Raw genomic sequence first — 27,951 nt, 5'->3', positions numbered from 1 at the left:
GTTTTCCTTTTTTTTTGGGGGGGGGGGGGGAGGCAGTCCTGGGGTTTGAACTCAGGACCTGGGCACTGTCCTTAGCCACTTTTTGCTTAAGGCTAGCACTCTGCCACTTGTGCCACAGCACCCCTTGCAATTTTTCTGTGTATGTGGTACCAAGGAATCAAACCCAGGGTTTTATGCATGCTAGGTGACACTCTACCACTAGGCTACACTCCTTGCCCAAGAAGTTGTTTTCTTGAATACATGGGAATCTTACCTAAAATGTATACCATTAACTTGTATTTCATTTACTACCTCTCATTAGGAATTTTCCTTTTCTTCCTTTTGGTATGCCAAAAGAAAGCTTCATGCTTGCCAAGCAGGTTCTCTTTCATTTAAACCCATACACCAGGCCATTTAGTAACTACTTTAAAATTTTTTTATACTACGGGTTGGTATGTTTGGCTATCCCCACTATTATAAATGGATAGTTTGCCTACAGTGTGATATAATACATATTTGTGCACAGCACAACCTCTTATATAGGCAGAATACTCAGACAAGACTGGACCTATTTTCCTTCTTTAAATTCACACTGAAGTGAAGATTCTTACTTTACCAGAAAGACAGGGAAGCTACCATGACACCATGTAGGAAGGAGGGATGGGAATCTGTGCTTTATTTAGTAATTTTCAATTAAAAATGAGACAGCTTGAGCGGGGAGTGTGGCCTAGTAGTAGAGTGCTTGCCTAGCATGCACGAAGGCCCGGGGTTCAATTCCTCAGTGCCGCATACATAGAAAAAGCCGGTAGTGGTGCTGTGGCTCAAGTGGTAGAGTCCTATCTTTTTTTTTTTTTTTTGCCAGTCCTGGGCTTGAGCTCCATGGCTGAGCACTGCCCTTGGATTTTCTCAAGGCTAGAGCTCTACCACTTGACTCTCAGCACCGCTTCCGGCTTTTTCTATGTATGTGGTACTGAGGAATTGACCCGGGTCTTCATGCATGCTAGGCAAGCACTCTACCACTAAGCCAAACTCCTGGCCCTTGAGTCCTATCTTTGAGAAAGCCCAAGGACAGTGCGCATGCCCTGGGTTCAAGCCCCAGGACTGGTCAAAAAAAAAAAAGACACAGAGTAAACACATCATCTGTGTTCTAACCCCTGATCACTGACATGGAAATCAAGCAGTGCTAAAAGTAAAACAAATTTACTGCTTAAAAAATTGCCTTTATTCAGAATCATAAGAAATTTTTAAATGTTACCATTATGAAAGTTTAAAAAAATATAGCCCTCAAAAAAAAATATAGCCTTCAGTGCAATGAAACACTACATTTAATTTTTCAGAGAAAGGTTTTAAGGCAGGTTTCTCACGTACATGTGAGACGTCAACATGATCCAAACTCAAATATCCATTTCTCATATCTCTCGATGTCTGCAGCAGATACTGACTTAGACACCTTTTTTAAAGCCATTTCAAAATCCTCCATAGTTGTAGGCATGTGCATTTCTTCTCTTGAAAGATTTCGGATTTCTTCTGGGGTCAGACCCTCAATACGCCTTCTCATTGCCATCAAAGATGCATCCCTATGTTTTAAGTTAAAAAAAAGCCACAAACATTATTATTTTGACAGTCTTGGGGCTTGAACTCAGGGCCTGAGCACTGTCCTTGGGCTTTCTCAAGGCTAGCGCACTATCATTAGAGCCATAGCACCACTTCCAGTTTTTTCTATGTATGTGGTACCAAGGAATCAAACCTGCGTCTTTGTGCATGCTAGGCACACTCTACCAGTAGGCTAAATTTGCGTCCCCACAAGCTTGTTATTTTGATTGAACAAAAATTATGTATATATTATAAGTGACAGATAAAAGAGAGAATTAGAAAATTAGATATTTTCTGTAAATGAAGGAAAGATAAATAGCTGGGAGTGGTAGCTGTGTGTGAAGTAAAGAACAGGAGGACCCTGGTTTGAGGCTAGCAAAAGTAAAAACATTACAAAGAGCAAGCTGGGTATGGTAGTCACTATAGTCCCAGCTATGCTGCAGATGTAAGTAGGAGGATCTGGGTCCAAAGGCCCGAGCAAAAAGTAAGAATCTATAAGAAAAAAAGAACAAGTACAATTGTACAGGGCTGGGAGTTTGGCCTAGTGGTTGAGTACTTACCTAGCATGCACGAAGACCTGGGCTCAATTCCTCGGTACCACATACACAGAAAAAGCTAGAAGTGGTGCTGTGATCCAAGTGGTAGACCCTTGATAAAGCCCAAGAACAGTGCTTAGGCCCTAAGTTCAAGCCCAGGACTGGCCAAAAAAGAAAAGAAGTGCAATTGTACAGCAATTGCCTAGCAAGCTCAAGGATCTGAGTTCAATATTCATACCATTAGAAAAATGATATATGATCGAGTTAGGTGATTTCTCCTTTGCCTCACCTACTATGTAACTAATGAGTAGCAAGGCATGTAATCCCTGAGTGCTGTAATCCCTAAGTCCAGTGCACTCAAGCATGTCTTCCCTTTATGTCTCATCTTTAACTGTAGCTACCACGTTTGACAAGGGACAGTGCACAAGTTCTCTGACCTAGTGCTCAGTTCATGTTAGAGACAGGAAGCTAGCTACTAGTGTTAAGAGGCTTTTGCCAAGGTTTAGATTAGGAAAAGCTAGTTGAGTCAACGAGACTAGAGACAGTTTTTGTTTCTTCTGTTCCCATTACATTAGATATGCTCACTGCACACAAGACTGTACTACTGTGCTCTGTGGATACGCTAGTGTACTAAAGTCATTATCCAAATAACAGTAAAGTGTTCTTCACAGTCATCCAAATAACTTTAAATCAAAGATAATTCTCTTTTGCCCAAATTGTTCTAATATTACCTCCATGAACACACAGCTTTCAAATAAACTACAGACACTTTACTCACATTCAAGATAATCAAATATCTTACCAGCACCTGCAACCCTAACTGATAGCCTACAACATGGACTTTTGTGTGTGTGTGTCGGGGAGGAGGGAGGGGGGAGGGGGGGACAAAGGGCTTGAACTCTGGGCCTGGGCAGGTTAACTGAACATAAGAGTCTCGGGTCCTTTTGTGCCTGGGATGGCTTTGATTTTTGATCCTCAGATCTCAGCCACCTGAGTAGCTGGGATTACAGGTGTCAGCCACTATGCCTGACTTGGACCTTTTTTTTTTGAATTTTAAGACAGAGCTTCATCATGTAGCCAACCTATCCTTAGACTCCAAATCCTCTTGTCTCAACTTCCTGAGTGCTAGGCTACAGGAATAAACCACCATTCCTGGCTTTGTTCTTTATCTTATTGTTGTATAAAAATTTTGTAGTCGAAGTTTAGACTCACAAAATGTTTAGCTGCCACATAAAACATACCTGCACACATTGGTAATGTCCGCACCTGAATAGCCCTCCATGTTTTCAGCTATACTTGTGAGGTTTACATCATCAGCCAGTTCCAGCTCACGCAGACTTATTCGTAGTAACTCTTCCCTGCCTTTTGCTAATAGAAACACATTTTAAAGTGTAAGTCATCAACATAAACACAAGTATATTTTTTTCTTCAAGTCTATTATGTGTAATTTATTTTCCGATGTTTAGAACTCATTTATTTAAAATGTCAAGCACTATATTTCTTCCTGCACTTTCAATTACTTAGTAATACAAGAAATGCCAGCCTACATTTGTCTTTTCAAGGAAGGATTATTACCACAAATGGATTAACAGGAACTTCTGGACAAGATTTAGATGATGATACCTGATGGTAGAGGAATATAGATTCGTTTTTCAAGACGTCTTCTTAAAGCCTCATCTATGTCCCAGGGAAAATTTGTAGCTGCCAGAACCATAACCATCTTGGAAGGGTCATCATTTTCAGAGGCACCTCCAACACCTGAAATGAAGAGCAACGAGAGATATTACAGATATGTCCATCTATAATCAAGGAAAAAGGAGAAAAAGGAGTGTTTGTAGTATATAAGGAGTCAAGATAGATTTAATCAAATCAGTAGCTCAATTTAACTTTTCTCAAATACATACACAACCTTTCCTAAGGCCAACTTATCTGCATGCATTTCTCCTTCAATTCCATGGCTCAAAATGAGACCAGTGCTCAAGGATATCCTAAGTTTGACCATAATATCTCATGTGTCACTACTGTCAGTGTACCAAATTTACTTGCATCATTTTCTAGGCACTCTGTGATCCATCTGGAGTTATGAACACTGATTAAAAGCACTGGACAGGTTACACTTGGCATAGAGAAGAACACACTACCCTCCCACCCCAGGGTCAATCCATACAGAGATTTGTATCTACCATCCATCTGAACCAGCAGCTCTGCTTTCACTCTTCTACTAGCTTCATGCTCCTCAGAAGTCCCTCGGCGACTGCAAATGGAATCTATCTCATCAATAAATATGGTGGCTGGAGAATAAAATCGAGCCTAAAGAATGAAAACATGCAATCTCAGGTTGTTTACCTCAACTTAGAAACACAATGGGTTACTCCTTAGTGTCTGGAGCAGGGCACTGGTGGCTCACACCTATAATCCTAACTACACAGGGAGGCTGAGATCTGAGAATCATGGTTCAAAGGCCCCAACAGGAAAGTCTGTAGGATTATCTCCAATCGACTACTCAGAAAAAGTTGGAAGTAGCACTGCGGCTCAAAGTGGTAAAGCAATATAGTATTGGATGAAAAAGCTAAGCAACAGCACCTAGGCCATGGGTTCAAGCCGCACACCTAAAAGAAAGGAAGGGAATGGGAAGGGAAGGGAAGAAAGCAAGTGGCTAGAAAAGCTACTTTGCTCTTCCTCTCTTGCCCCAATAATGAGGAACAAGGAAAGAACTAGAACCGCTAAAGTACAGCTTCTCATGCAGATTTATATTTACAGATGATAGGACAATTTGCTTCTTCCAACTGTGGGAGGAGAAGCCTCACAGATATTGGTAAGTGTTCTAAAGCTCTATAAAAAATTCTAATCAGGGGCCGGGAGTTTGGCCTAGTGGTTAAAGTGCTTGCCTAGCATGCATGAAGACCCGGGTTTGATTCCTCGGTACCACATATGTAGAAAAAAGCCGGAAGTGGTGCTGAGGCTCAAGTGGTAGAGCTCTAGCCTTGAGAAAGTTCAAGGACAGTGCTCAGGCCCTGAGCTCAAGCCCAGGACTGGCAAAAAAAAATTCTAATCAAACTTTTTTTTTTAATTTGCCTGTCAGTCCTTGGGCTTGAACTCAGGCCTGGAAGTAACCTTGAACTTTTTATCTCAAGGCAATCACTTAGAGTCACAGTTCTATTTCCTGTCTGGGCTGGCTTGATTTCAGGATCCTCAGATCTCAGCCTCCTGGGTAGCTAGGCTATACAGTTAACTAGAAGAGTCAAATATATGTGTAAATAGGTTTTAGATAATTCACATGTCAACAAAGTTCACAGTATATTCACAGCGTGTCACATAACTAGCAGACCATTTTCATTGCCCTAATGAGATAACCCATATTCTATCCTGCACACATAAGAATGAACTGTCTATGGATCTATGTATTTTACATAAATGGAATCATAAAATAAATGTCCTTTTGTATCTGGTTTCTTTGATTTAGCATGTTCTTACTGTAGCATGTACTTCATTGCTGTTACTGTTTTGCCAGTCCTGGGGCTTGAATTCTGGGCCTGAGTGTTATCCCTAAGCTTCTTTGGCAAAAGGCTAGTGTTCTACCACCTAAGCCACAGCACCACTTTGGATTTTTCTAAGTAGTTTATTGAAGATAGTCCCACAAACTTTCCTGCTTTGGCTGGCATTGAACCAGGATCCTCATTTTAACCTCCTGAGTAGCTAGGAGTACAGGTGTGAGCCACTGGCACCTGACTTGTTAATTCTTTTTTATGGCTAAATAAGATCCCTTAAGTTTGTTTTGCACAACTGCATTTCTTTTCTTTTTTATTTTGTAAGGCATGGACTTGAACTTGGCCTAGGCACTGTCCTTGTGCTCTTTAGCTCAAAGCTGCCACCCTATCCTTGAGCAAATCCCCACTTCCTGTTTGCTTGTTTTTCTAGAGGTTAATTGGAGATAAGAGTCTCAGGTCCTTTTGTGCCCGATGGCTTTGAACCTTGATCCTCAGAGCTCAGCCTCCTGAGTAGTTAGGATTACAGGCGTGAGCCACCACGCCCCGCTCAACTGCATTTCTTGCTCAAAATAACGCAGATTAATCTGACCCATTAACACAAGTTGACCTATTAATCAACTGACAGCTCTTAGCTAAAACTCGGCAGTATCACCCTTCTCTTGAAGACATTATGGAAAGTTGCTACAGTAACTGGAGTTTATTGTGAATCATTATAAAAACAAACATTGAGAGCTAGGGAATCAAAACACAAGGACATTCAAACCGAAAAAAACGATCAGAATGTCTAGAAAACAACTTAGATGAACAAAAAGCATTTCAAAAGTCCACAGAGGCAAGTGAACATGAGACATGAACATATAGTCATAACAGGTGTATCAATTCTTTATTAGTATCAACTGTACAAAGTAATGGATTTCACTATGACACACTCATGCACACAGTACTTTGGTCATATTCACACTTCCATTACCTTCATTTGTTCCCCTACCCTTAGCCTATCAATTCTTGGAGCTATGAAGTATCCTTAGAGTCCCTTCAGAGGAAATAATTGAAAAACTCCTTCTAAACTATGGATTAAGTTTTACTTTAATGGAAAAAATTAAATGTTTAAATCTTACTCTCTTTTTCTAGTTGAAATTTGGAATTCTAAGTCTTCAATTCTCTCCAAATTCAGTTTGGTTTCTGTTTTAAGACAGTGTCTCATTGCTCACATCAGCTGACTTCATATCTGTGATTGATCCTGTGTCTCAGCCCCACTAAGCTTAGTTTAATTGCTTTTTGTCCAAGTCTGGGGACCTAGCTCTTTTGCTCAAGGCTGGCCCTCTACCAGTAGAGCTACTGCTTCACTTTTTTGGTGGTTAATTGGAGGTAAGACTTTCCTGCCCAGGCTGGTTTCGAACTGCATTCCTTAGACCTCAGTCTCCTAGGTAGCTCGGATTATAGGCATGAGCCACTGGTGCTCAGCCAACTGCATTTTGAATAAGGGAGTCATTACTTCAGTTTTACGTACCATGTATACATTTTTTATTCTTGGGCTGGGAATGTGGCTTAATGGTTGAGTGCTTGCCTAGAATGTATAAAGCCCTGGGTTTAATTCCTCAGTATCACATAAAAACAGAAAATGCCACCAGTGGTGCTGTGGCTCAAGTGGCAGAGTGTAATAGCCTTGAACAAAAAAACTCAGGTACAGTGCCTAGGCCCTGAGTTCAAGCTGCAGGATTGGCCAACAACAAAAAAAATTATTATTCTGAAGACATGGAGATAATGAATTTTCATCCAAGAAAATTCTTAAGATTATAGCTAGGAACCATCTACCAAAATAATTCATATCAACAAAAACTAAATTTCAGGGGCCAGAAGTTTAGCCTAGTGGTAGAGTGCTTGCCTCACATGCATGAAGACCTGGATTTGATTCCTTGGTACCATATACATAAAAATAAAAGAGCTGGAAGTGGTGCTGTGGCTCAAGTGGTAGAGCTCAAGCCTTGAGAAAAGCTCATGGACAGTGCTCAGGCCCTGAGTCCAAGCTCCAGGACTGGGAAAAATAAAAAAATAAAAATAAAAGCTAAATTTCAGTTTGTTGCCAGACTGCACCAAAATAAGATTAATTTTTTTCAAGTACTGAGAATATAATGGTTTCAGTACAGACAACATGATATATACCAAGTTGGCTTGGACTGACAGGGTTTCTGACAATCAAAAGATCTTGACAATGGGGTGCAGTGGCTCATGCCTGTAATCCTAGCTACTTAGGAGGCTGAGATCTGAGGATCAAGGTTCAAAGCCAGCCAGGGCACTAAAGGACTCTTATGTCTAATTAACCTCTAGAAAACTGGGATGTGAGGCTTGGCTCAAGGATAGGGTGGTAGCCTTGAGCTGAACAGCTTAGGACAGCGCCCAGGCCAAATTCAAGGCCCATGACCCCCCCTCCAAAAAAAAAAAAAATCTTGACAAAACAAAAAAATTAGATGATTACATCTTTTGTGTATGCTTGTTACCATGTCCTGTGGAACCTTCAAACTATTCACAAAATTTAAGCAGTTGCATTTAAAACATATCGGCTTCAGTAGTAGTTCAGCATTCACACAGAAGCAAATTGACAGAGGTACCACCTATGTCATGCCATTAGTGCTCAGGTATACAACGCAAAGTACAGACTGCTGAGGAATTGTGATTTACTCCTTAACAATGGTTAAATGTGTTCTCTGGAGGCTCCAGGAAAGCCAGTAAAAGTGTTGTCTCTTTCGAAACCTCACTATAAAAAATATCCAACTAGGGATACAGCTCATGTTTAACTTGCTAAGGCCCTCAAAACAAAGAAGAAGAAAAAAACTCATAGTAGGTGGGACACCTTTTCCTACAGAAAGTATTTTCAGTAATATCAATCCCTATGGAAATCTAGGGCTATATTTAGAAAATATACCAAATGTTTCTTAAGAGGTAATACTAGTAAGACTTTGTGACTCACTTTGCATTAAACAGGGAACTAGCTTGTTTTACCTAACATTTCACAGGCAAACTGTTTATTAATGGCCTTTCAGAGCAAGCAGGGCTCAGAAAAGGGGAGGATAATAGACTATTGATAAGCTATTGAAAATCTGTCTACTGGCTTATAACTTGTCCAAGAGGAAGGAGAAAGAAAATGAGACCTGAAATAGAAGCTTTTTTAGAAATAGATAACCCAAATGAAGAATTTAGTTCCCTTCTTTTACTCTGCATGTAGGAAGGACAGTCTGACAAGAGTATTAGCACTATTCACTACAATTAGTCCATGTCTTTGTCACTACATGATAGTGTTACTCTGTTCTAATACAAAGACACTTCTTAGAGGAATCACTGAAATCATCAAGGACCATTACCTATCTGCAGTATAAAAGGTGGTTGAATTTAATCCAAATGACTACTAGAAATTAGAAATTACATTTTTACTACTGATGCATTTGTGGGGTAAAATGAAAAAACTCAAAATAAGATGCAAAGTCATTTGTATTGTGGTCTGGAGGTGATCTAAATTCCACAACTACTTGTGATTCTCCTCTTTGGGCGATTACAGCATTGTATCTACCATATCATAACTAAGCTTACTTAAAAACATAGTAAGTTCAGACCCACAGGTATTAGCAATTAGTAACGCCACCCCCCCCCCTCTCTCTTTGTGCGACATGGGGCTTGAAGTCAGCCTGGGCGCTGTCTCTGAGCCTGTCAGCTCCAGGCTATCACGTTACCCCTGGGCCTGGGCATTGTTCTTGAGCTCTTCAGCTCAAGTTCCTCATGTTTATAAAGTATGCTGACTTCAGGGGCACAGGACTCACTCAAATAGAATGTCATCCTGCCTGGCCAACATTCTGGAAAAAGTTCCATTAAAACTCTTTCCTCAGCCAAGAGTTTGGCCTAGTGGGAGAGTGCTTGCCTAGCATGTATAAAGACCTGGGTTCGATTCCTCAGTACCACATATACATAGAAAAAGCCAGAAATGATGCTGTGGCTCAAGTGGTAGAGCTCTAGCCTTGAGAAAGCCCAAGGACTGGGCTCAGGCCCTGTGTTCAAGGCCCAGGACTGGCAAGAAAAAAACAAAACAAAACAAAACAAAACCTCTTCCTTCCCCTTATAGAGGCAATGAATCACTCTCAGAGCAGCCTCACACACTTACCATTTCAAACAGAAGACGAACAAGCTTCTCAGACTCCCCTCTGTATTTGGAAGTCAGAGTTGATGATGAAACATTGAAGAATGTTGTCTTACACTCCGTAGCCACTGCTTTAGCAAGGAGAGTCTTTCCTGTTCCAGGTGGACCAACCATCAACACTCCCTGTTGGGAATATACTAATGTAAGCCATTCTTCTTTTGGGGGATGTGCCTCTAAATGGGAACACTACCACTTGAACCATGCCTCCAGCCTTTTGCTGCCATAATGACTTTTTAACTTTTTCTAGGTATGATCCTGGGGTTCTAACTTAAGACCTCATACTTGCTAGATGGACACTCTACTATCTGAGTCATGCCCCAGCCCATCATTTTTACTTTAGCTGTTTTATGGTTAGACTAGTCCAGGCTAGTCTGGGTTATTAGTACCTCTGGATATATTACCTACGAATCTTTTTGATCTGATAAAAAGAAATTATGGCTGGGCATGGTGGCTCACACCTGTAATCCTAGCTACTCAGAAGGCTGAGATCTGAGGATCAAGGTTCAAAGCTCAAGGGTAGGGCAGTAGCCTTGATCTGAAGAGGTCAAGGACAGTGCCCAGGTCGAGCTCAAGCCCCATGCTCCACAAAAAAAAAAAAAAAAATTTGTCTCAAAAACTATTTGGAGGGCCGGGAGTTTGGCCTAGTGGTAGAGTGCTTGCCTAGCATGCACTAAGACCCGGGTTCAATTCCTTGGTACAACATACATAGAAAAAAGCCAGAAGTGTTGCTGAGGCTCAAGTGGTTGCGCTCTCTAGCCTTGAGGAAGTCCAAAGACAGTGCTCAGGCCCTGAGCTCAACCCAGAACTGGCAAAAAAAAAAGAAAGAAAGAAAAAAAAAAAAACCCAGAAGTGGTGCTGAGGCTCAAGTGGTAGAGTTCTAGACTTGAGGAAAAATCCAAGAACAGTCCTCAAGCCCTGAGCTTAAGCCCAGGACTGGCAAAAAAAAAAAAAATATTTGGAACTACAATACTCCCATCTTAGTCTTCACACAAGATAGGATTACAGACAGACAGCACCGCATGTAGCTTACACAACTTTTTGTTTTTTGACCAGCTGGCCTTCAACCACAATCTCCCAATCTCTACCTTTCAAATAGCTGAGATTTGAGGTATGTGCCGTCATGTACTCTTCAAATGGTTTTTGAGGCAAACAAAACAAAACACACACATTTAAATTTATTTTCCTTATTCTGCTTTCCCAAATATGAAGAAATTGTTTACTCAAGTGGTATCTAAGATTAAGACTTACTTTCCATGGCCTCCTAATGCCCTTAAAGAATTCTGGCATCCACATCGGTAACACCACAGCTTCCTTAAGCAACTTCTTAGCTTCTACTAAGTCAGCAATATCATCCCTGAAAGAGAAGATACTTTATCAACTAAGATTGTAAGTTACATATTTGACCCTATTTTGTGTTCTCTTAAGAACCACTGCCTCTATGATTTATACTGCTGACAGAATGTGCCTCTTTGAGTATTAGTGAAGCACAACACTGTGGTGTAACCAACCATGCACCATGCCCTCCAGTATACACCAAGAGCCATACCTCTGCCTGCAGTTCTTGGCAATAATGATGTTCAACTTAGTTCATGAGAACATGAACCTAATACACATCCTTCTCCTTTTGTTTCTGCGCCCGCGTCCCCCCCCTCCCCCCGCCCCCCGTAGTATTGGGATTGGAATTAAGGGCCTTCTGTTCATTTGGTTAGTGTTCTACCAGCTAAGCCAGGGCTCCTGCCCTGCTTTCAGCTAACCCCGGAGCATTTCAGAGTCAGCATTTTGGACAAGGCATTTTCAACATATATTACCTTAGCGTCTCATTTTAAACTCTTGCTCTTATGATGCTAATTCTATAATCCTCATGATTTAGAAATCTTTCAAAAATGAAGAAGAGTAAGATTACAAAGCAAAGATAGAAACTCTTTTGTTGCTGGTTTATTTATTTTTTTGGGTGGTGGGGGGGGGGGTTGTCACTGGTCCTGTGGCTTGAACTCAGGGCCTGGGCACTGTCCTGGAGAACTTTTGCTCAAGGTAGGCTCTCTACTGTTCAAGCCACAGCTTCACTTCTGGATTTTTGGTAGTTAATTTAGAGATGAGTCTTACACATTTTCTTGCCCAGTCTAGCTTTGAACCATTATTCTCAGATCTCAACCTTCTGAGTAGCTAGGATTATAGGCATGAGCCATTACTGCCTAACTGAAACTCTTAAGAGATAAATACTGAAGCTAAAACTCACTAATTAGAATGAAGTCACCTTAACCATTAGAATACTACTACTGACATGTGTGGCAATTGTGTTGCAAAAATGTTTCATTGTTGGGCTGGGAAGGTAGCTTAGAATTAAGAGTGCTTGCCTAGCATGCATGAAGCCCTGGGTTCAATTGTTCATTATCACATAAACTGTTAGCCTTGAGCAAAAAGAAGCTCAGAGATAGTGCCTCCCTGAGTTCAAGCCCCAGGAATGTCAAGAATAAATGAATTTTTTTAAAAAGGCAAAGGATAGTACACAGGCCCTGAGTTCCAGCCCTACTACCATCACACACACACACACACACACACACACACACACACACACACACACACATAAAAAATTTAAAAAAAAGAGGGCCGTGAGTTTGCCTAGTGGTAGAGTGCTGCTTGCCTAGCATACAGGAAGACCCGGGTTTGATTCTTCAGTACTACCTACAAAGAAAAGTCAGAAGTGGTGCTGTTGCTCAACTGGTAGAGCGCTAGCCTTGAGAAAAAAAGCCCAAGGACAGTACTTAGGCCCCAAGTTCAAGCACCAGGACTGGCAAAAAAAAAAAAAAAAAAAAAAAAAAGGAAGGAAGGAAGGAATTAATTAAGCCTGGCATCAGTAGCTCACACCTGTAATCCTAGCTACTCAGGAGGCTGAGATCTGAGGATCACAGTACAAAGCCAGTAAGGCACCAAAAGTCTATGAGACTTTTTTTTTGGGGGGGGGGGGGCGCGGAATTGGGGCTTGAACCTCTGGGCCTGGGCGTTGTTCCTGAACTCTTCAGCTTAAGGCTACTGCCCTACCTGTGAGCCATAGCCCCACTTTCCATTTTCTAATGATTCTCAAGGCTTTGTAGTCTTTGTAGTGCCCGGGCTAGTTTTGAACCTCCATCCTCAGATCTCAGCCTCCTGAGTAGCTAGCGCCTGGCTTCCATTAGACTCTTATCTGCAATTAACCACCAGAAAACTGGAAGTGGCACTGTGGCTCAAGTGGTAGAGTGCTAGCCTTGAGCTGAAAAGCTCAGGGAAGAGTTTCATTGTGTAATTATGAAATATCAAAAACTTCTCAAATGTAACTCACAACTAATGAGTTATCATTAATGTTTTAATACAATATACTTTATGGCAAAATTAGGTTTTTAAATGCATTTTGAAAGGTTACACATCTGATTAAACATCATATTAAAATGCTGACAATCAGTGCTCAAATAGGAAATAAACTGCTATCAGAAGTTATAAACAAGTAACATGAATACATAAAAATCACTACTTATTTTTTTTCACCAAAGGCTGTCCCCAAAAAAAGATAAAATTTGTGCTACTAGGCCTGGGAATTTGGCCTAATGGCAGAGTGCTTACCTAGAATGTATGAAGACCCAGATTAGATTCCTTGGTAAAACATACATAGAAAGAAAAAGCCAGAAATGGTGCTGTGGCTCAAGTGACAGAGCTTTAGCCTTGAGAAAGCCTAAGGACAGCGCTCAGCGGCCCCTGAGTTCAAGCCCCAGGATTGGCAAGAAAATAAATAAAATAAAATAAAATCATGGTCTTATTGCCATTTTGTGTATAATTTATTAATTAAAAGGAAAAAAAAAAACTCAGGGAAACAGGAAGACCTGAGGGAAAATGTGGTTTTCTATGCTGTTCTGCACAGACTCCAGAGTCCAGTTCTGTCCTCAAAGACAGATCTTTAGTACACAATCATATTTGCTTCATTTTCTATCTCCAAAAGCATAATCATACCCAGTTATTTTGTAATATAACTTACCACCGGATATTGGGATTCTGAGAAATTATATCTCTTTCCAAAGCTTCTACTAAGTCCTTGTCATATCCTGTGCTATCAAATTTGTTTGTCTCTGGTTCAGTAACTGCAGCAGGTGATTTGTTCTGTCAGGAGAAAAAAAAAAAATCAAGAGCTTTGATTCCTTGAAAACTTGGTGAATCAGAATTAAAATGGGACTCACTTTTTTTTTTATTTTGGTTGGGCATGGTCCCTGAGCTCTTCAGCTCAAAGGCTACGACCCTACCCCTTGAGCCACAGCCCCACTTCCCATTTTCTAGATTTTAATTGGAGATAAGAGTCTCAGGTTCTTCTGTGCCTGGGCTGCCTTTGAACCTTGATCCTCAGATCTCAGCCTCCTGAGTAGCTAGGATGACAGGTGGTGAGCCACCTGCCTGGCTGGGACTCACTTTTTTGCTTTTGCTTTTGTAATTTGAACTCAGGGCTTCTCAACTGTTTGGCTGACACCCTATCACTTGAACAATACCTACTGTTTGCTAACTATTCTGGAGATGGAGTTTTGTAGACTTTTCTGCCTGGACTAGCTTCAAACTCTAATCCTTGGGATTTTAGCCTCCTGAGTAGCTAGGATTATAGAGATAAGCCAATAGCACCTGGTCTTACTAATTTTGAGATAGTCTACTGTGTAACACAGTTTAACTTCAAACAATCCTCCGACCTCAGCCTCCTTAGTTTAGAGATTATAGATATACTGCTATACCCAACTAGGAAAAAGAATTCTACTGAAAGCAGACTTTTTTCTTCAGAAACCAGAGTCCAGTAGGAAGTGGTACAGTATTTTCCACGTGTTCAAAGAAAAGAGGTAAAAGAAAAGCCAAAATAATTAAAAATTAACTTTTTTTTGGTCAGCTGTAGGGTTTGAACTCTGGGCCTGGATGTTGTCCCTGAGCTCTTCAGCTTAAGGCTACCACACTACCCCTGAAACCATACTGCCACTTCTGGTTTTCTGGAGGGTAACTGGAGATAAAAGACCCATGGACTTTTAGTGCGCGGGCTGGCTTTTAACCATGACCCTCAGATCTCAGTCTCCTGAGAAGATAGGATACAGGCCAGAGCCACCTCATGCAGCCAAAAAAAAAAAAAAAAAAAAATTAAAGAAAAGAGCTATCAACTCAGACTTACATAGACATCAAAAATATCATTTATGAGCCAGCTGCCGGTGGCTCATATCTACAATCCTAGCTACTCACAAGGCTGGGATCTGAGGTCTGTGATTTGAAGTAAGCCCAGGCAGTAAAATCTTATTTCCAATAAATTACTCAGAAAAAGCTTAAAGAGGCACTGTAGCTCACTAGTCTTGAGCACAAAGAGGCTCAGAGACAGTACTCAGGACCTGAATTCAAGCCTCAGGACCAGAAAAAAAAAATCCTTTAGGTATATATAGGAAATCAAAGCATTCTTAGATGAAAGAAAAGTTTAAAAAGGCTTGTTTTCAGGGACTAGATGTGAAAAGATGGCTTAAAAGTTCTCTAAACAGGGGCCAGGAATTTGGCCTAGTGGTAAGAGTGCTTTCTAGTGGAGACATCTGTCACACACTACCTTGAAGAAGTAATCCAACTGTTCACCAGTAAGGAAAAACATCCTACACATTCTTATGTGATATACTGAAGAGAACATCATGAGTAATGATATCCCTACCAAAATACAAAACCTTAGTCTAGCCATGAGGACGCATCTAGAGTACAACTATACACGTGGTAAAACTAAATAAAAATACATGGGATATACTCCTCTTGAGACTTCGCTATAAAATGTAATGAATCTATCTGTCTATGTTATATTTTGTGTATGTTTCAGTTTAGCTTTTACACTCAAGGCTAGTGCTCTATCACTTCAGTCAGCTTCCCACTCCTAGCTTTTTTGCTAATTAAGTGGAGATTAAGATTGCAACTTCTCATCAAAATCTTCAGATCTCAGCCTCCTGACAAGCTAAGAAAACAGATGTGAAGCACTAATGCTGGGCTAAATCAAAATATAAAGTTAAAAATAGCATCCAGGGGCCAAGCACCAGTGGCTTATGCCTGTAATTGTAACTATTCAGGATGCTGAGATCTGAGACTGCAATTCAAAGCCAGCTCAGGACAGTCCATGAGACTCTTATCTCCAATAAACTACTTAGAAAAAGCTGGAAGTGGCACTGTGACTCAAGTGGTAAGAGTGCTAATCTTGAGCAAAAGAAGCTCAGGGATGGGATGGGAGTTTAGCCTAGCAGTAGAGTGCCTAGCATGCATGAAGCCTGGATTCAATTCCTTCGTTATCACGTACACAGAAAAAGCTGGAAGTGGTGCTGGCTCAAGTGGTAGAGCACTAGCCTTGAGAAGGCTCAAGGACAGTGCCCAGGCCCTGAGTTTCAAGCTTCAGGACTGGCAAAAAAAAAAAAAAAAGAGGGGCCAGGAGTTTGCCCTAGTAGTAAGAGTGCCTGACTAGCATGCACAAAGACCCCAGCTTCAATTCCTTGGTACCACATAGATAGAAAAAGCCAGAAGTGGTTCTGTGGCTCAAGTGGTAGAGCTCTAGCCTTGAGAAAGCCCAAGGACAGTGTTCAGGTCCTGAGTTTAAGCCCTGGGAGGAGGAGGAGTAGGAGGAGTAGGAGGAAGAAGAGGAGGAAGAGGAGGAGGAGGAGGAGGAGGAGGAGGAGGAGGAGGAGGAGGAGGAGGAAGAGAAGGAAGAGGAGGAGGAGGAAGAGGAGGAGGAGGAGGAGGAAGAGGAGGAGAGGGAGGAGGAGAAGGGGGAGGAGAGGGAGAGGAAAAGGAAGAGGAAAGGAAGAGGAAGGAGAGGAAGAGGAGGAAGAGGAAGAAGAGGAGGAAGAGGAGGAAGAGGAAGAAGAGGAGGAAGAGGAAGAAGAGGAAGAAGAGGAGGAAGAGGAGGAAGAGGAGGAGAGGGAGGAGGAGAAGGGGGAGGAGAGGGAGAGGAAAAGGAAGAGGAAAGGAAGAGGAAGGAGAGGAAGAGGAGGAAGAGGAAGAAGAGGAGGAAGAGGAGGAAGAGGAAGAAGAGGAGGAAGAGGAAGAAGAGGAAGAAGAGGAGGAAGAGGAGAAAGAGGAAGAAGAGGAGGAAGAGGAGGAAGAGGAGGAGGAGGAAGAAGAAGAAGAAGAAGAAGAAGAAGAAGAAGAAGAAGAAGAAGAAGGAAGAAGAGGAGGAAGAGGAAGAAGAGGAGGAAGAGGAGGAGGAGGAGGAGGAGGAGGAGGAGGAAGAAGAAGAAGAAGAAGAAGAGGGAAGAAGAGGAAGAGGAGGACGAGGAGGATGAGGAGAAGAAGGGAAGAAGGAGGAGGAGGAAGAAAAAGAGGAGGAAGAAGAGGAGGAGGACCAGGAAGAAGAAGAAGAAAGAACAGTAGCAGCAGCAACAGCTGCTGCTCAGGATTAGGAACAGTGCTCAGGTCCTGCACTCAAAGCCCTGGCCAGGATCAATACCACAAAAAAACCCCAAAACAACAACAAAAACACCACCAAAAATGTATTGAGAAAAATTCTAGTGTAGGTGCAGCTCAGGGAAACTGATTACCAAATCTTGATGATCACCTGATCTTAAGTATTTGTAATCTTCATTGTTTCTAATTTAGCTACTTTTTAAGCATTTTTAAGACTACAAAGAAACTTTGCATCAATGAAAATCAGGAACATTTACCTTTTCCTCTCTTCCTTTATTCTGTTCTTTCTTTTCACGACAACGAACAGCTTTCCCTCTGTCACTGTGATGATTTTGTGCAGATGGACGGTGAGCTCTGACAGCTGTGCTTGGGCGGTTACTATGCGGTTTAGTGTCGCTATACTGAGGAGACTGACGTTTTCTAGGTCCCGGAGAAGGTCTGAACATGAAATCATTAAAATCATGATTACATTTTGCAGTTGAGTCAAATACAGATGAAGGCAAAAACTGAACACAAACCAGAACTCTACAAACTTCAAGGTGATGAAATCTAAAATTTATATCTGACATAGCTGCTGTGGTAATTTAGTAAGAGGAGGGCAGTATAGTTGTAGTTCAGAAATAATTAGTCACTTCTACTTGGAAAAACGTTGTACATCAAAGAAGTATTAGTTTGATTATTAGAAAACAAAGAACAATTACCAAAGAAGAGTTTTCTAAAAAAAAATCATAAAAATGCTGAATTTTATATTTATCCATTGGTATATGCAATTTGGTGTTATTTAAGTATCATAATTGTCATGTTTCAATAAATACTGTAATCATTTTCTTTTTTAACAATCTAATAAATATTTAAAATATATAATAGTCATATGTCTCTCAGATTCTCAATGGATTAAAGATCAAAAATGTGGTATATATACACAGTGGAATTTTACTCATCCATTAGAAGGAGTTTGACATCATTTATAAATAAATTATTAGATCAGAAAAAACATTTTGCTAAGTGAAGTCATCCAAGAGGAGTACACTTATAATTTTTCTCATAGGTGAAGTACAACAACTTTATAATGTACAAGTACACACAGGATGTGTGCAAGTGCACATGAATGCATTAACCAATATCATGATATTTGCATAGGACAATTCTAGTTGTATAATTCCTCAGAAAAACTCATAGTCACAAATGATGCCAGTGAAACACCAACACTTGAAACTTGTTGGATGAAGTCAAAAGAAGGTGAGTAGAGGAATGAAGAGGAAAGGAAAGAGAATACAATCACAATATTCACTGCATAGCCAATAAATTGAGAAGATTAAGGGATAGAGTTGGATTAGGAGGGATGGAGAGAATGATGAAAGAGGAAGCATCAGTCAATTTGTTGAATGATAACTCCTTTGTATAACTATTTAAAGATAAAAGTATTAAGAAGATAGAATAATAAGCATAAATACATATATACATATATATTACACATAAAATATATCTGTATAATTCACTGGAGATATACTGAGAATGCACACAGTGGAGGTATTTAGAGACAGCTGTAGAAGCCACAGTTTGATACCTTAGAGAAGCCCCCAGCTATAAGTCCTTGAGGCCAAGTCAATATTCTATAACTTTTTTTAATTAATTTTTCCGCTCGAGCCTGGCCATGTCCTTGAGCTTTCTCAAGGCTAGTGCTCTATCACTTGAGCCACAACACCACTTCTGGCGTTTTCTGTGTATGTGGTACCGAGGAATCAAACCCAGGGCTTCATGAATGCTAGGCAAGCACAGTCTACCACTAGGACACATTCCTGGCCCCTCTTTTCTTTTTTTTCTTCTTTTTTTTTTTTTTAACTGTATTTTACTATAGGGATGATGTATTAAGGGGTTAGTTACATTCATCAAGTAGTGGGTATATTACTTCTTGAACATCAATACCACTTCCCATGTTTTTCTCCCATTTCCCTCCCTTTTAATCATTTCCTATAAGAAAAAAAAATTATGTAAAACTGGATACTATTGTCTCTTACCTGTAATCCTAGCTACTTAGGAGGCTAAGATCTGAGGATCTCAGTTTGAAGCCAGCCCATGCAGAAAAGTCCTGTGAGACTCTTATCTCCAATAAACTACTCAATAAAGGTGGATGTGATACACTAGCTCAAGTGATAAGAGTACTAGCCTTGAGCACAAAGCAGCTCAGGAAAAGCGTCCAGGCCTAGGGTTCGAGGCCCAGGACCAGCCCCCACCCCCCCTCCTTCCTCCCAAAAAGATGGAAGTGCTTATGGACACTTTAAAGATTTTGTGGAAGGTATTTGTGTGTGTGCGTGTGTGTGTGTATACAAATATATATATATGTATATATATGCATATATATGTCCCCTGTTCTATGGCAGAATTCAGATCTCCAACATTAACTGGACTAATAATGGGCCATTATTTCCACTACTTCCTGCTTAAGCACAAGACTGTATATACAATAAAATTTTATTTCTTGGAATAGGTCACAAAGTCATGTGACATACAATAATTGTTCAAATAAAAAGAGGAAGTGGCAAGGAAGGAAAGAAGAAAAGATAGTAGGACATTTCAGTAAATACTTTCCTCTCTGCCATCCAGTTCTGATCTATATGACCATTGCTATCAATTCCCCAGTAATTGTCCTAAAATATCCTCACTTACCTTCGTTCAACAGGTACAGGCAAAGACCAGACTTCTCCTTCAGAAGCCGGAAGCTCATGCTGTGCAGCTTTCAAGGGAGTACTATCTAGTTTAAAGCTCTCAAGTGTTTTCATGATATCCTTTACATGTTTAGCTTCCACATTTATTTCCTGCCAAACCTGGTTTCAAAGAGTAAAGCTCTTTAGATTTCTTTAATATATATCAGCTAAGATTAAACTAGAGTTATTTATTAAAGATGTCAGAAAATTCTATTTTGATATCAGATACAGATACCTACTAAAATACACGCATATGTTCGGTCAAATGTTTAATAATGGTAATTCTTTGTTTATAACTGAAAAATTAATTCGAATAAAACAAGTTAAAAATAACAGTGACTTACAGCTCTTAAATTGCATAACAAATTGAAAAGTTTGTCCAGTGTGATGGTATTATGGCTGCAATCCAAATCAATACTCACATTGCTGGGACAAAACAAGAACTTGCGTAAAATCTACACCCCAACCCCATACAAAAAAAGAAAGGAGCTGACGTTGGTCGCTCCTAGCTGCTCAGGAGGCTGAGATCTGAGGATCATGGTATGAAGCCAGTCTGGGCAGGAAAGTCCAGGAGATGCTTATCTTTAATAAATACACCTGTAATCCTAGCTACTTGAGAGGCTAAATTCTGAAAATTGAGGTTAGGAAGTCAGCCTAATCAGAAAACTCTAAGAAGCTCCATCTCCAATTAACCAACAAAAAAGCTAGGCTGGCTCAAGCTAGGTATGGCTCAAATAATAGAACATAGCTTAAGCTCATGTTATTCAGCGAAAATCTGACAGTATGAGCACAAGGCCCTGAGTTTAAGCCCTGGTATGGGGACACATACATGCATGCATCTGAAGGCGCAGGGACGTGCTCTCTCTCATACACAGTTATCAAACTGAGATAACTAGAATAGAGCTCATAATACTCTTGAATAAAAAGGACTGTTAATAAGGTTCAAACAATACTGTATACAAATCCAAGTGATAAATCATACACCTCTGTGCATATATGAAACATGAATGATGGAACTAAATCTTCTCATAAATGCTTATGACATTAAAATATACAATAGACATGGTTCTTACCTGTTGCCATTTCTGCTGGAGGTATGTATCTTTGACTGAGTACAGATACTTGTTCATTTGGTCAAGGACGCCCTGATAATACACCATTGCAGAGTCATAGTTTCCCAGCAATGCATATTCACGAGCCAATTTTACATTCTCACTAATCATAAGTAGACTCATACTCCACTGTACACTACAAAAGAAGGGAAACATTTTAACATACATAGAAATACATACCAGAAAAAAATTTTTTTTCAAAGTAGACCTTTCAGAGCTTCTTCAAGGAACCCATAGCCACACAGGACATTTTCTGCTTCTAGATATATAGCATTTCTATTCCTTTTTTTTTTTTTTTTTTTTTTTTTTTTGCCAGTTCTGGGCTTGAGCTCAGGGCCTGAGCACTGTCCTTGGATTTTTCTCAAGTAGAACTCTTCCACTTGAACCTCAGCACCACTTCTGGCTTTTTATAAGTATGTGGTACCAAGGAATTGAACCTGGCTCTTCGTGCATGCTAGGCAAGCATTCTACCACTAGGCCAAACTCCCGGTCCCGCATTTCTATTTCTTAAAGAAATGTTTATTTTAATTCTCTCAGTCACCTATCTTCTGAATTTCTAAGTTCAAAATAAATGTTTCCTCAGGTAAAGTCCTCTAGTATGATTTTCACCTTCAAGTATGTTTATAGTTACTCTATATTTATAGTCTTATCTCTACTATACTAAGTTTTTAGTCTAATTCCTAATCATCTACCGTGAGTTTTCAAGTCAAAACTCATTTTTATACCTGACTACTGCAGCCTCTGGGCTGCATCAACTAAGTTTTTTGTTTTTTAACTTTTCCAGAATTTCAATTTTATTTTTCACAGGATTTCTGTCTTTAATAAATTCCTTTCATATCCTGCATTTGTCTTATTTCATTCACCTAAAAAAATTTATATTCTCTTGGAATTAATTCAGGTTTTAAAAAGTGTTTCCTTTTTAATTTCACTGATTAGTCTTATAATCATTCTTTTTATTCCTTGAGACTTTATTCACTTCTTATCATTACAGTCTATGACATGGAATTGTTGGCTTTTGCAGAAGTTGTCTCTTTTTTTTCATATTTCTGTTTCTGCACTGGAATTTGCATATCTAAGGCCACGTCAATGATAGAAAGTTTAAATCATTTGTAGTATTTTAGTCCTTTAGCTGAAGTATGGCAGGATGAGTAGTCACAGGATAAATGTACAGTTTCTTGCCAGTGGAGTGGGAAAAGATGAATAGTTAAGTATCTGTCCATGTGTTTACAGAAACAGGCCCACTCTGTAGTATCAGGTATTTTTTTAATTGTCCATCTAGTTTTCTTCTTCAGAGAAAAAGCTTTTTTGTCTAGTGGCTTTGATCACAATCTTCCTATTAACATTTTTAAAATTTATATTTTTCCCTTCCCAGGTAGCTAGGATAACAGTGACATGCCATTGTGCCCAGCTTTTTTTTTCTTTTGTTTTTAATTGGTTGAGATGGAATCTTGTTAACTTTTTGAGGCCAGGCTGCTTCAAACTTCAACCTTCCTAATCTCTGATTCCTAAGCACCTAGGACTTGACATTTTAATACAAATTTTATTAACATTATAAAACCAATGCTGGATTCTAGATGTAGTTTTAGAGAGAATGTAAATAAGCAGAATGCATATGTATTTTGAAATAGAAAAATCTTGGTTAAAAGACATTGGTCAGGGGCCAGGAGTTTGGCCTAATGGTAGAGTGCTTGCCTAGCATGCACGAAGACTTAGGTTTGGTTTTTCAGTACCTCATACTTAGAAAAAAGCCAGAAGTGGTGCTGCAGCTCAAGTGGTAGAGTTCTAGCCTTGAGAAAGCCCAAGGACAGTGCTCAGGCCTTGAACTCAAGGCCCAGGACTGGTTAAAAAAAAAAAAAAAAAAAGACATTGGTCAAAGCTGGGAGCGATGGCTCATGCCTATAATCCTAGTTACTCAGGAGGCTGAGATCTGAGGATCGTGGTTCAAAGCCAGCCTGGGCATGAAAGTCCATGAGACTCTCATCTCCAATTAACTACCTGAAAACTGGAAGTGATGCTGTGGCTCAAGGGGTAGGGTAGTAGTCTTGAGCTGAAGAGCTCAGGGACAGTGCTGAGGCCCAGAGTTCAAGCCCTACAACTGACCAAAAAAAAAAAAAAAAAAAATAAGACATTGGTCAAATCCTTTAATTTTTTAAGCCTGTTTTTAAATCAATAAAATTAAGATATTAAAACTTCTACAAATTTCATAGTAAATAAAGTACCTGGTACCAAGTGTGTGACAGCACACACTTATAATCTGAGCATCTAGGAACTCCAGGTCAGAGTACATGGTGCTACCACCCTACTTGGCAAAGAGCAAGTCTTCAATAAATGTTAAGTTTATCCTTTGTGAAACTGTTTACACATGAGAAGCTTGTCTCATCTTTGTAGTTAGAATGCTATGGCTATGTGATTATGGATATAAATATAGTGCGGAAAGTAGGTTCTTTCTTTTTCTCACCAAGTTCTGGGGCTTAAACTCAGGAACCAGGGCTGTCCCTGAGCTTCTTTTGCTCAAGGCCTGTATCCTTGTGAAGAGGGTTGTTTGCCTTTCTTTTTTTTTTTTTTTTAAATCGTGGGGGGGGGGGGGTGCCAGTGTGGGGCTTGAACTCAGGGTCTAGCACTGTCCCTTAGCTTTTTCACTCCAGGCTGGCAGGCTACCACTTGAGCCACAGCCCTACTTCTGGAATCTCATGCACTCTGCTGCCTAGGAGGCCTTCTAACCTCCATCCTCACATCTCCACCTCCTGAGCAGCTACAGGTCTTAAGGTTTTGTCTTAACCACAAAGACAAGCCTGGTTCATTTCCTCCCCTGAACACTCAAATTCCCTGATCATCAGCACATCCTTATCAAGATCATTTCCCGATTAATTCCATCTGCTCTGAAGCCATCCTTGCCCCAGCAGGACACTACTTTGGCCAACAGTGTTAGAAGTATGCATAGAAATCTTGATTACTTGAGTTAGGTGCTTCTAGTAGGATCTTTTGGCTCTTGGGATTTTATTTAGAGGTAGATTATTTAGATTTCTTTTTTTTTTTTCCCCTCTTGGTCCTGTGCTTTCTTTTTTTTTTTTATTGTAATTAGTAAAAGGGTTACATGATATTTGCCAGATAGAAGGTGCATTAATTCACATACATTGATACCCTTTCACATGTCTTGGTACCCATTACCCTCCCCCCCATATTTAGATTTCTTATAGTGTAAAATAAGAACACTAACTGTAATAAGTACAAATACTAAATTTACAGTAAACAGTATGCTTAAACAACTGACCAGTGGTTTACTGACCCAACAGACTTGATTAATCCTCCCATTGGGGAAGAATTGAATCTTTTTCTTCTGACTTTTTGCTGGTTGTAAAGGAATGATAAATGTTTTCCTTGTTTAGTAGTTAAACATAGAACTTAGGTATATAGATCACTTTTTGGAATGTTTTTGTATTGAAACCTAATAAAACTTTTAACATGTAAAAAAAAAGTATATAGAGAATCTGGCTGGGCTTAAAGATGAGGCTTCTCTTTCTTTTTCTCTTTTACTTAATAGATTCCTTCCAAACCTGTCTTCTCTTGCTTGAACTTTAAAAAATAAAAAAGATTACATTTAATTATTACATATATATATATGTGATCTTCACTTTTTTTTAATAGTCATGATTCCAGCTTCTTTAAAGCCTATGTGTTTGACCTTCCCATTTTAATCACATAAAGTTGCTTAAGAGCCAAAGAGCTGAAATTTTCCTAAGAAATACAAATGTAAAAATCAGTCCAAGGCCACATCCTAAGAAAAGACCGGAAAAACCCTTGGCTATCAAAGAAACAATGTGTTTGCAGATATAATATCAAAGTACTCTTAGTTCACCACATGCTAGAGAAAAATACTTCTTTCAGTTGAGTGCTGAAGGCCCCTGCCTGTAATCCTACCTATTTGAGAAGCTGAGATCTATGGATCCCTCCCTGTCTGAAGAAGTCCTGGGGCTTAAACTCAGGAACCAGGCCTGTCCCTGAGCTTCTTTTGCTCAAGGCCCATATCCTACTACTTGAGCCACAGATCCATTGCTTGTTTTGAGGATAGCAATGATTACAGTTGTGGCTATGAGAATAAAATAAAAGCAAATCCAAAGCAGCGGTGATTGAGCTACTGGGGTTACTTGTTAACAGATGATATATTCCATTTACTAAGTCAAATCCTCAGTTAAATAGTGAAGAGGGTTGTTTGCCTTTCTTTCTTTTTTTTTTTAATTGGGGGGGAAGGGGAGAATGTTAGTCCTGGAGCTTGAACTCAGGGTCCAGCACTGTACCTTAGCTTTTCCACTCCAGGCTGGCACTCTACCACTTGAGCTCTACTTCAAGCCCCAGGACTGGCAAAAACAAAATAATACATGAAATTCTTGAAATGTAGTGGAAAATAGTCTCTATCATTCCAGGTTTTTTTTTGTTTTGTTTTTGTTTGCTATAAAAGAAAGAAGAAACAAGGGCCGAGAGTTTGGCCTAGTGGTAGAGTGCTTGACTAGCATGCACGAAGACCCAGGTTTGATTCCTCCCCACCAGTACCACATGCATAGAAAAAAGCCAGAAGTGGTGCTGTGTCTCAAGTGGTAGAGCTCTAGCCTTGAGAAAGTCCACGGCCTGTGCTCAGTCCCTGAGCACAAGCCCAGGACGGGCAAAAAAAAAAAAAGAAGAAAAAAAAAAAGAAAGAAAGAAAAAAAACAAGCCTAGAATATTATTAAAGTACAAATCCTCCTTCCTACCAAAAAAAAAAAAATCTGCTTCACTGTTGGAAACCTAAAAATGTTTAACAAATAGTTATCTAAAATTTTTATTTTAAAAGTTAATCATAAAACCCAACCATGTGGACAAGTCGCTGGTGGCTCACACCTGTAATCCTATCTACTCAGGAGGCTGAGATACCAAGATTGAGGTTCAAAGCCAGCTTGGGCTTATCTCCAATAAACTACCCAAAAAAAATGGGAAGTGGCGTAGGGGCTCATGTCCTGAAGCACAAGCCTTGAGCCCAAAGGGGTTTCACAACATTGCCCAGGACCTGAGTTCAAGCCCCAGGACAGGCAAAAAACAAAACAAAACAATCATGCACTGGTCAAGACTATATACTTAGGAGGTGGGGATCAGAAGTGTGGAGGTTTGGGCTGGAAGTTTGGCCTAGTGGTAGAGTGCTTGCCTAGCATGCATGAAGACCCAGGTTTGGTTCCTTGATACCACATACACAGAAAAGCTGGAAGTGGTGCTGTGGATCGAGAGGCAGAGCACAAGCCTTGAGGAAAGCCAAATGACAGGGCTCAGTCCCTGAGTTCAGTCCCCAGGACTGGCAAAAAATAAATAAAGTGTGGAAGTTTTGGACCAGTCTCAGCAAAAAGTTTTGAGACACCCATCTAAACAAACAAGCTGGGCGCAGTGGTGAGCACCTGTAATTCCAGCTATTGGGATGGTCCCAGGCTGATCTCAAAGGGAATATTAGACCCCAAAATTACTTAAGCAAAAAGGACTGGGGGTAGGATTCAAGGGGTAGAGTCTCTTCCTAGCAAGCTTGAACCCCTGAATTCAAATCCCAGTATTGCCCAAAACAAGCAAGCAAAAAATAACCTTGCAACCTCCTGAAGGTATTACAGTAAAATACCCCGAGTAACTTTTAAGGTAGCAATAGGCTGAAGGCAATTTTCAAGGTGATCATCTCTGGGATATGAAAACTAGATTCTAATTTACATAAAGGATACAGAATCCCTTCAAGGATATCCACAGCAGGTCTATTGCTGAATTTATAAAACGTATTTGTTTTTGAATAGTAGATGGCACAGAGCTTTATATAACTCTTCATGGTCTAATCACGTTGAAAGTTGATGAGCAAGCACTGCTTTTGTTTTTTAAGGCAATGATGTAGGCTTCCGTTGCCAATGTTAGCATGCAACAGTTTGCTCATTATATCCCGGTATTAGAATTTATTGATTCCAAACATAATATTTAGAAAACAGGACTGGAGAGTGAGACACTGAAGCCTACCAACACATGACAAGCGTATTTCTCAACGCCTGACGAGTGCCATTGTGACTCTGTGTGGGCCAAGATGCACACATCCTAAAATATCAGCAATATTTCCAGCACGGGCTGAAGTTCTGATTTTTTTTTTGATGGGGAAGATACAAAGAAAGGGAACGTGGCGATGCTACCAAAAGTTAGGAGTTAACATAAAACGGCACTTGGCTGTGGAGAGCGAACTAGTTTATTCAGTAAGCGCTGGAGGCACGGATCACGATAGAGTCTACGGGGGCCTCCACTTAACCCTAGGAGGCAAAAGCTGCGAGCAGGTGTGTGTGTATGCGGGTGGGGGGGCTCCATACGGCCCCCCATCCAGACAATAAATAGGGCCCAGCAGCCTCGCGGGGACGTGACATCTCACCAACCCCACAGGCTGCCCAGAGAGCTTTCGGGACGGATTCGAGGAAGGACCGGCCAAGAGGACAAGACTCCCACAGGTGGAGGGGCAGTGCCCCCCCGCTCCGGCCGCGCAGGACCGAGGGACTCTGTCCCCTGAGCCTCAGGGGCCGGCGACAACAGCAAGGGCCGGGCACCGGCTAGGGCAGTCGGCACGGCGGGCTCTACCACCACATCGAGGTCCCCGGCCGGCCGCCATCCGGGCCGGATCCCACAGCACTCACCTATGGAGGCCGAGACGCCTCGGGAAGCCGCCCACGGCCGGGTGGAGGAACAGAGCCGAGCTGGGCTTCGGGCGGAAGGGAAGGACGGCCGGCCCAGCCTCCACCACCCGTTCTCACTCGCCGCCCCAGCACTGAGGGTTCCAACCCACAACCCCCCACCCCCCCTACCTCCCGGCGCCACCACAGCTCCGGGAGATTTGAAGTCAAACCCACCCGAGCGACTTCCGGTGACGGGGACAGCCTCCGCCACTCAGGCGCACGCAGGGCGACGCCCCGGGAACGA

At 40.8% G+C, this 27,951-nt stretch overlaps 1 protein-coding gene across 2 annotated transcripts; it reads right to left on the bottom strand.

Moving 5' to 3' along the window:
* Window positions 1-1,178: 1,178 nt before the first annotated feature.
* Window positions 1,179-27,951, bottom strand: Katna1 (katanin catalytic subunit A1). Of its 2 annotated transcripts, none has more exons than XM_090337975.1 (11): window positions 27,882-27,951; window positions 20,965-21,139; window positions 19,854-20,011; window positions 17,444-17,624; window positions 13,786-13,907; window positions 11,031-11,136; window positions 9,747-9,905; window positions 4,292-4,418; window positions 3,732-3,866; window positions 3,350-3,476; window positions 1,179-1,556 (listed from the first exon to the last, which is right to left on the bottom strand). In XM_090337975.1, the coding sequence occupies exons 2-11, from the start codon at window positions 21,124-21,126 to the stop codon at window positions 1,358-1,360; spliced, it is 1,476 nt and encodes a 491-aa protein (XP_090194101.1). In that variant the 5' UTR covers window positions 21,127-21,139; window positions 27,882-27,951; the 3' UTR covers window positions 1,179-1,357. The 2 variants fall into 2 exon arrangements, with proteins under 2 accessions (XP_090194101.1, XP_090194100.1); XM_090337974.1 differs by lacking the exon at window positions 27,882-27,951 and adding an exon at window positions 27,669-27,815.

Source organism: Megascapheus bottae, chromosome 8 (genome assembly GCF_031878675.1).
Source record: "Megascapheus bottae isolate mThoBot1 chromosome 8, mThoBot2.hap1, whole genome shotgun sequence".
NCBI classification, from domain to species: Eukaryota; Metazoa; Chordata; class Mammalia; order Rodentia; family Geomyidae; genus Megascapheus; species Megascapheus bottae.
Note: the sequence above shows the minus strand (reverse complement) of the source record. Positions and strands in the feature narration are given on the sequence as shown.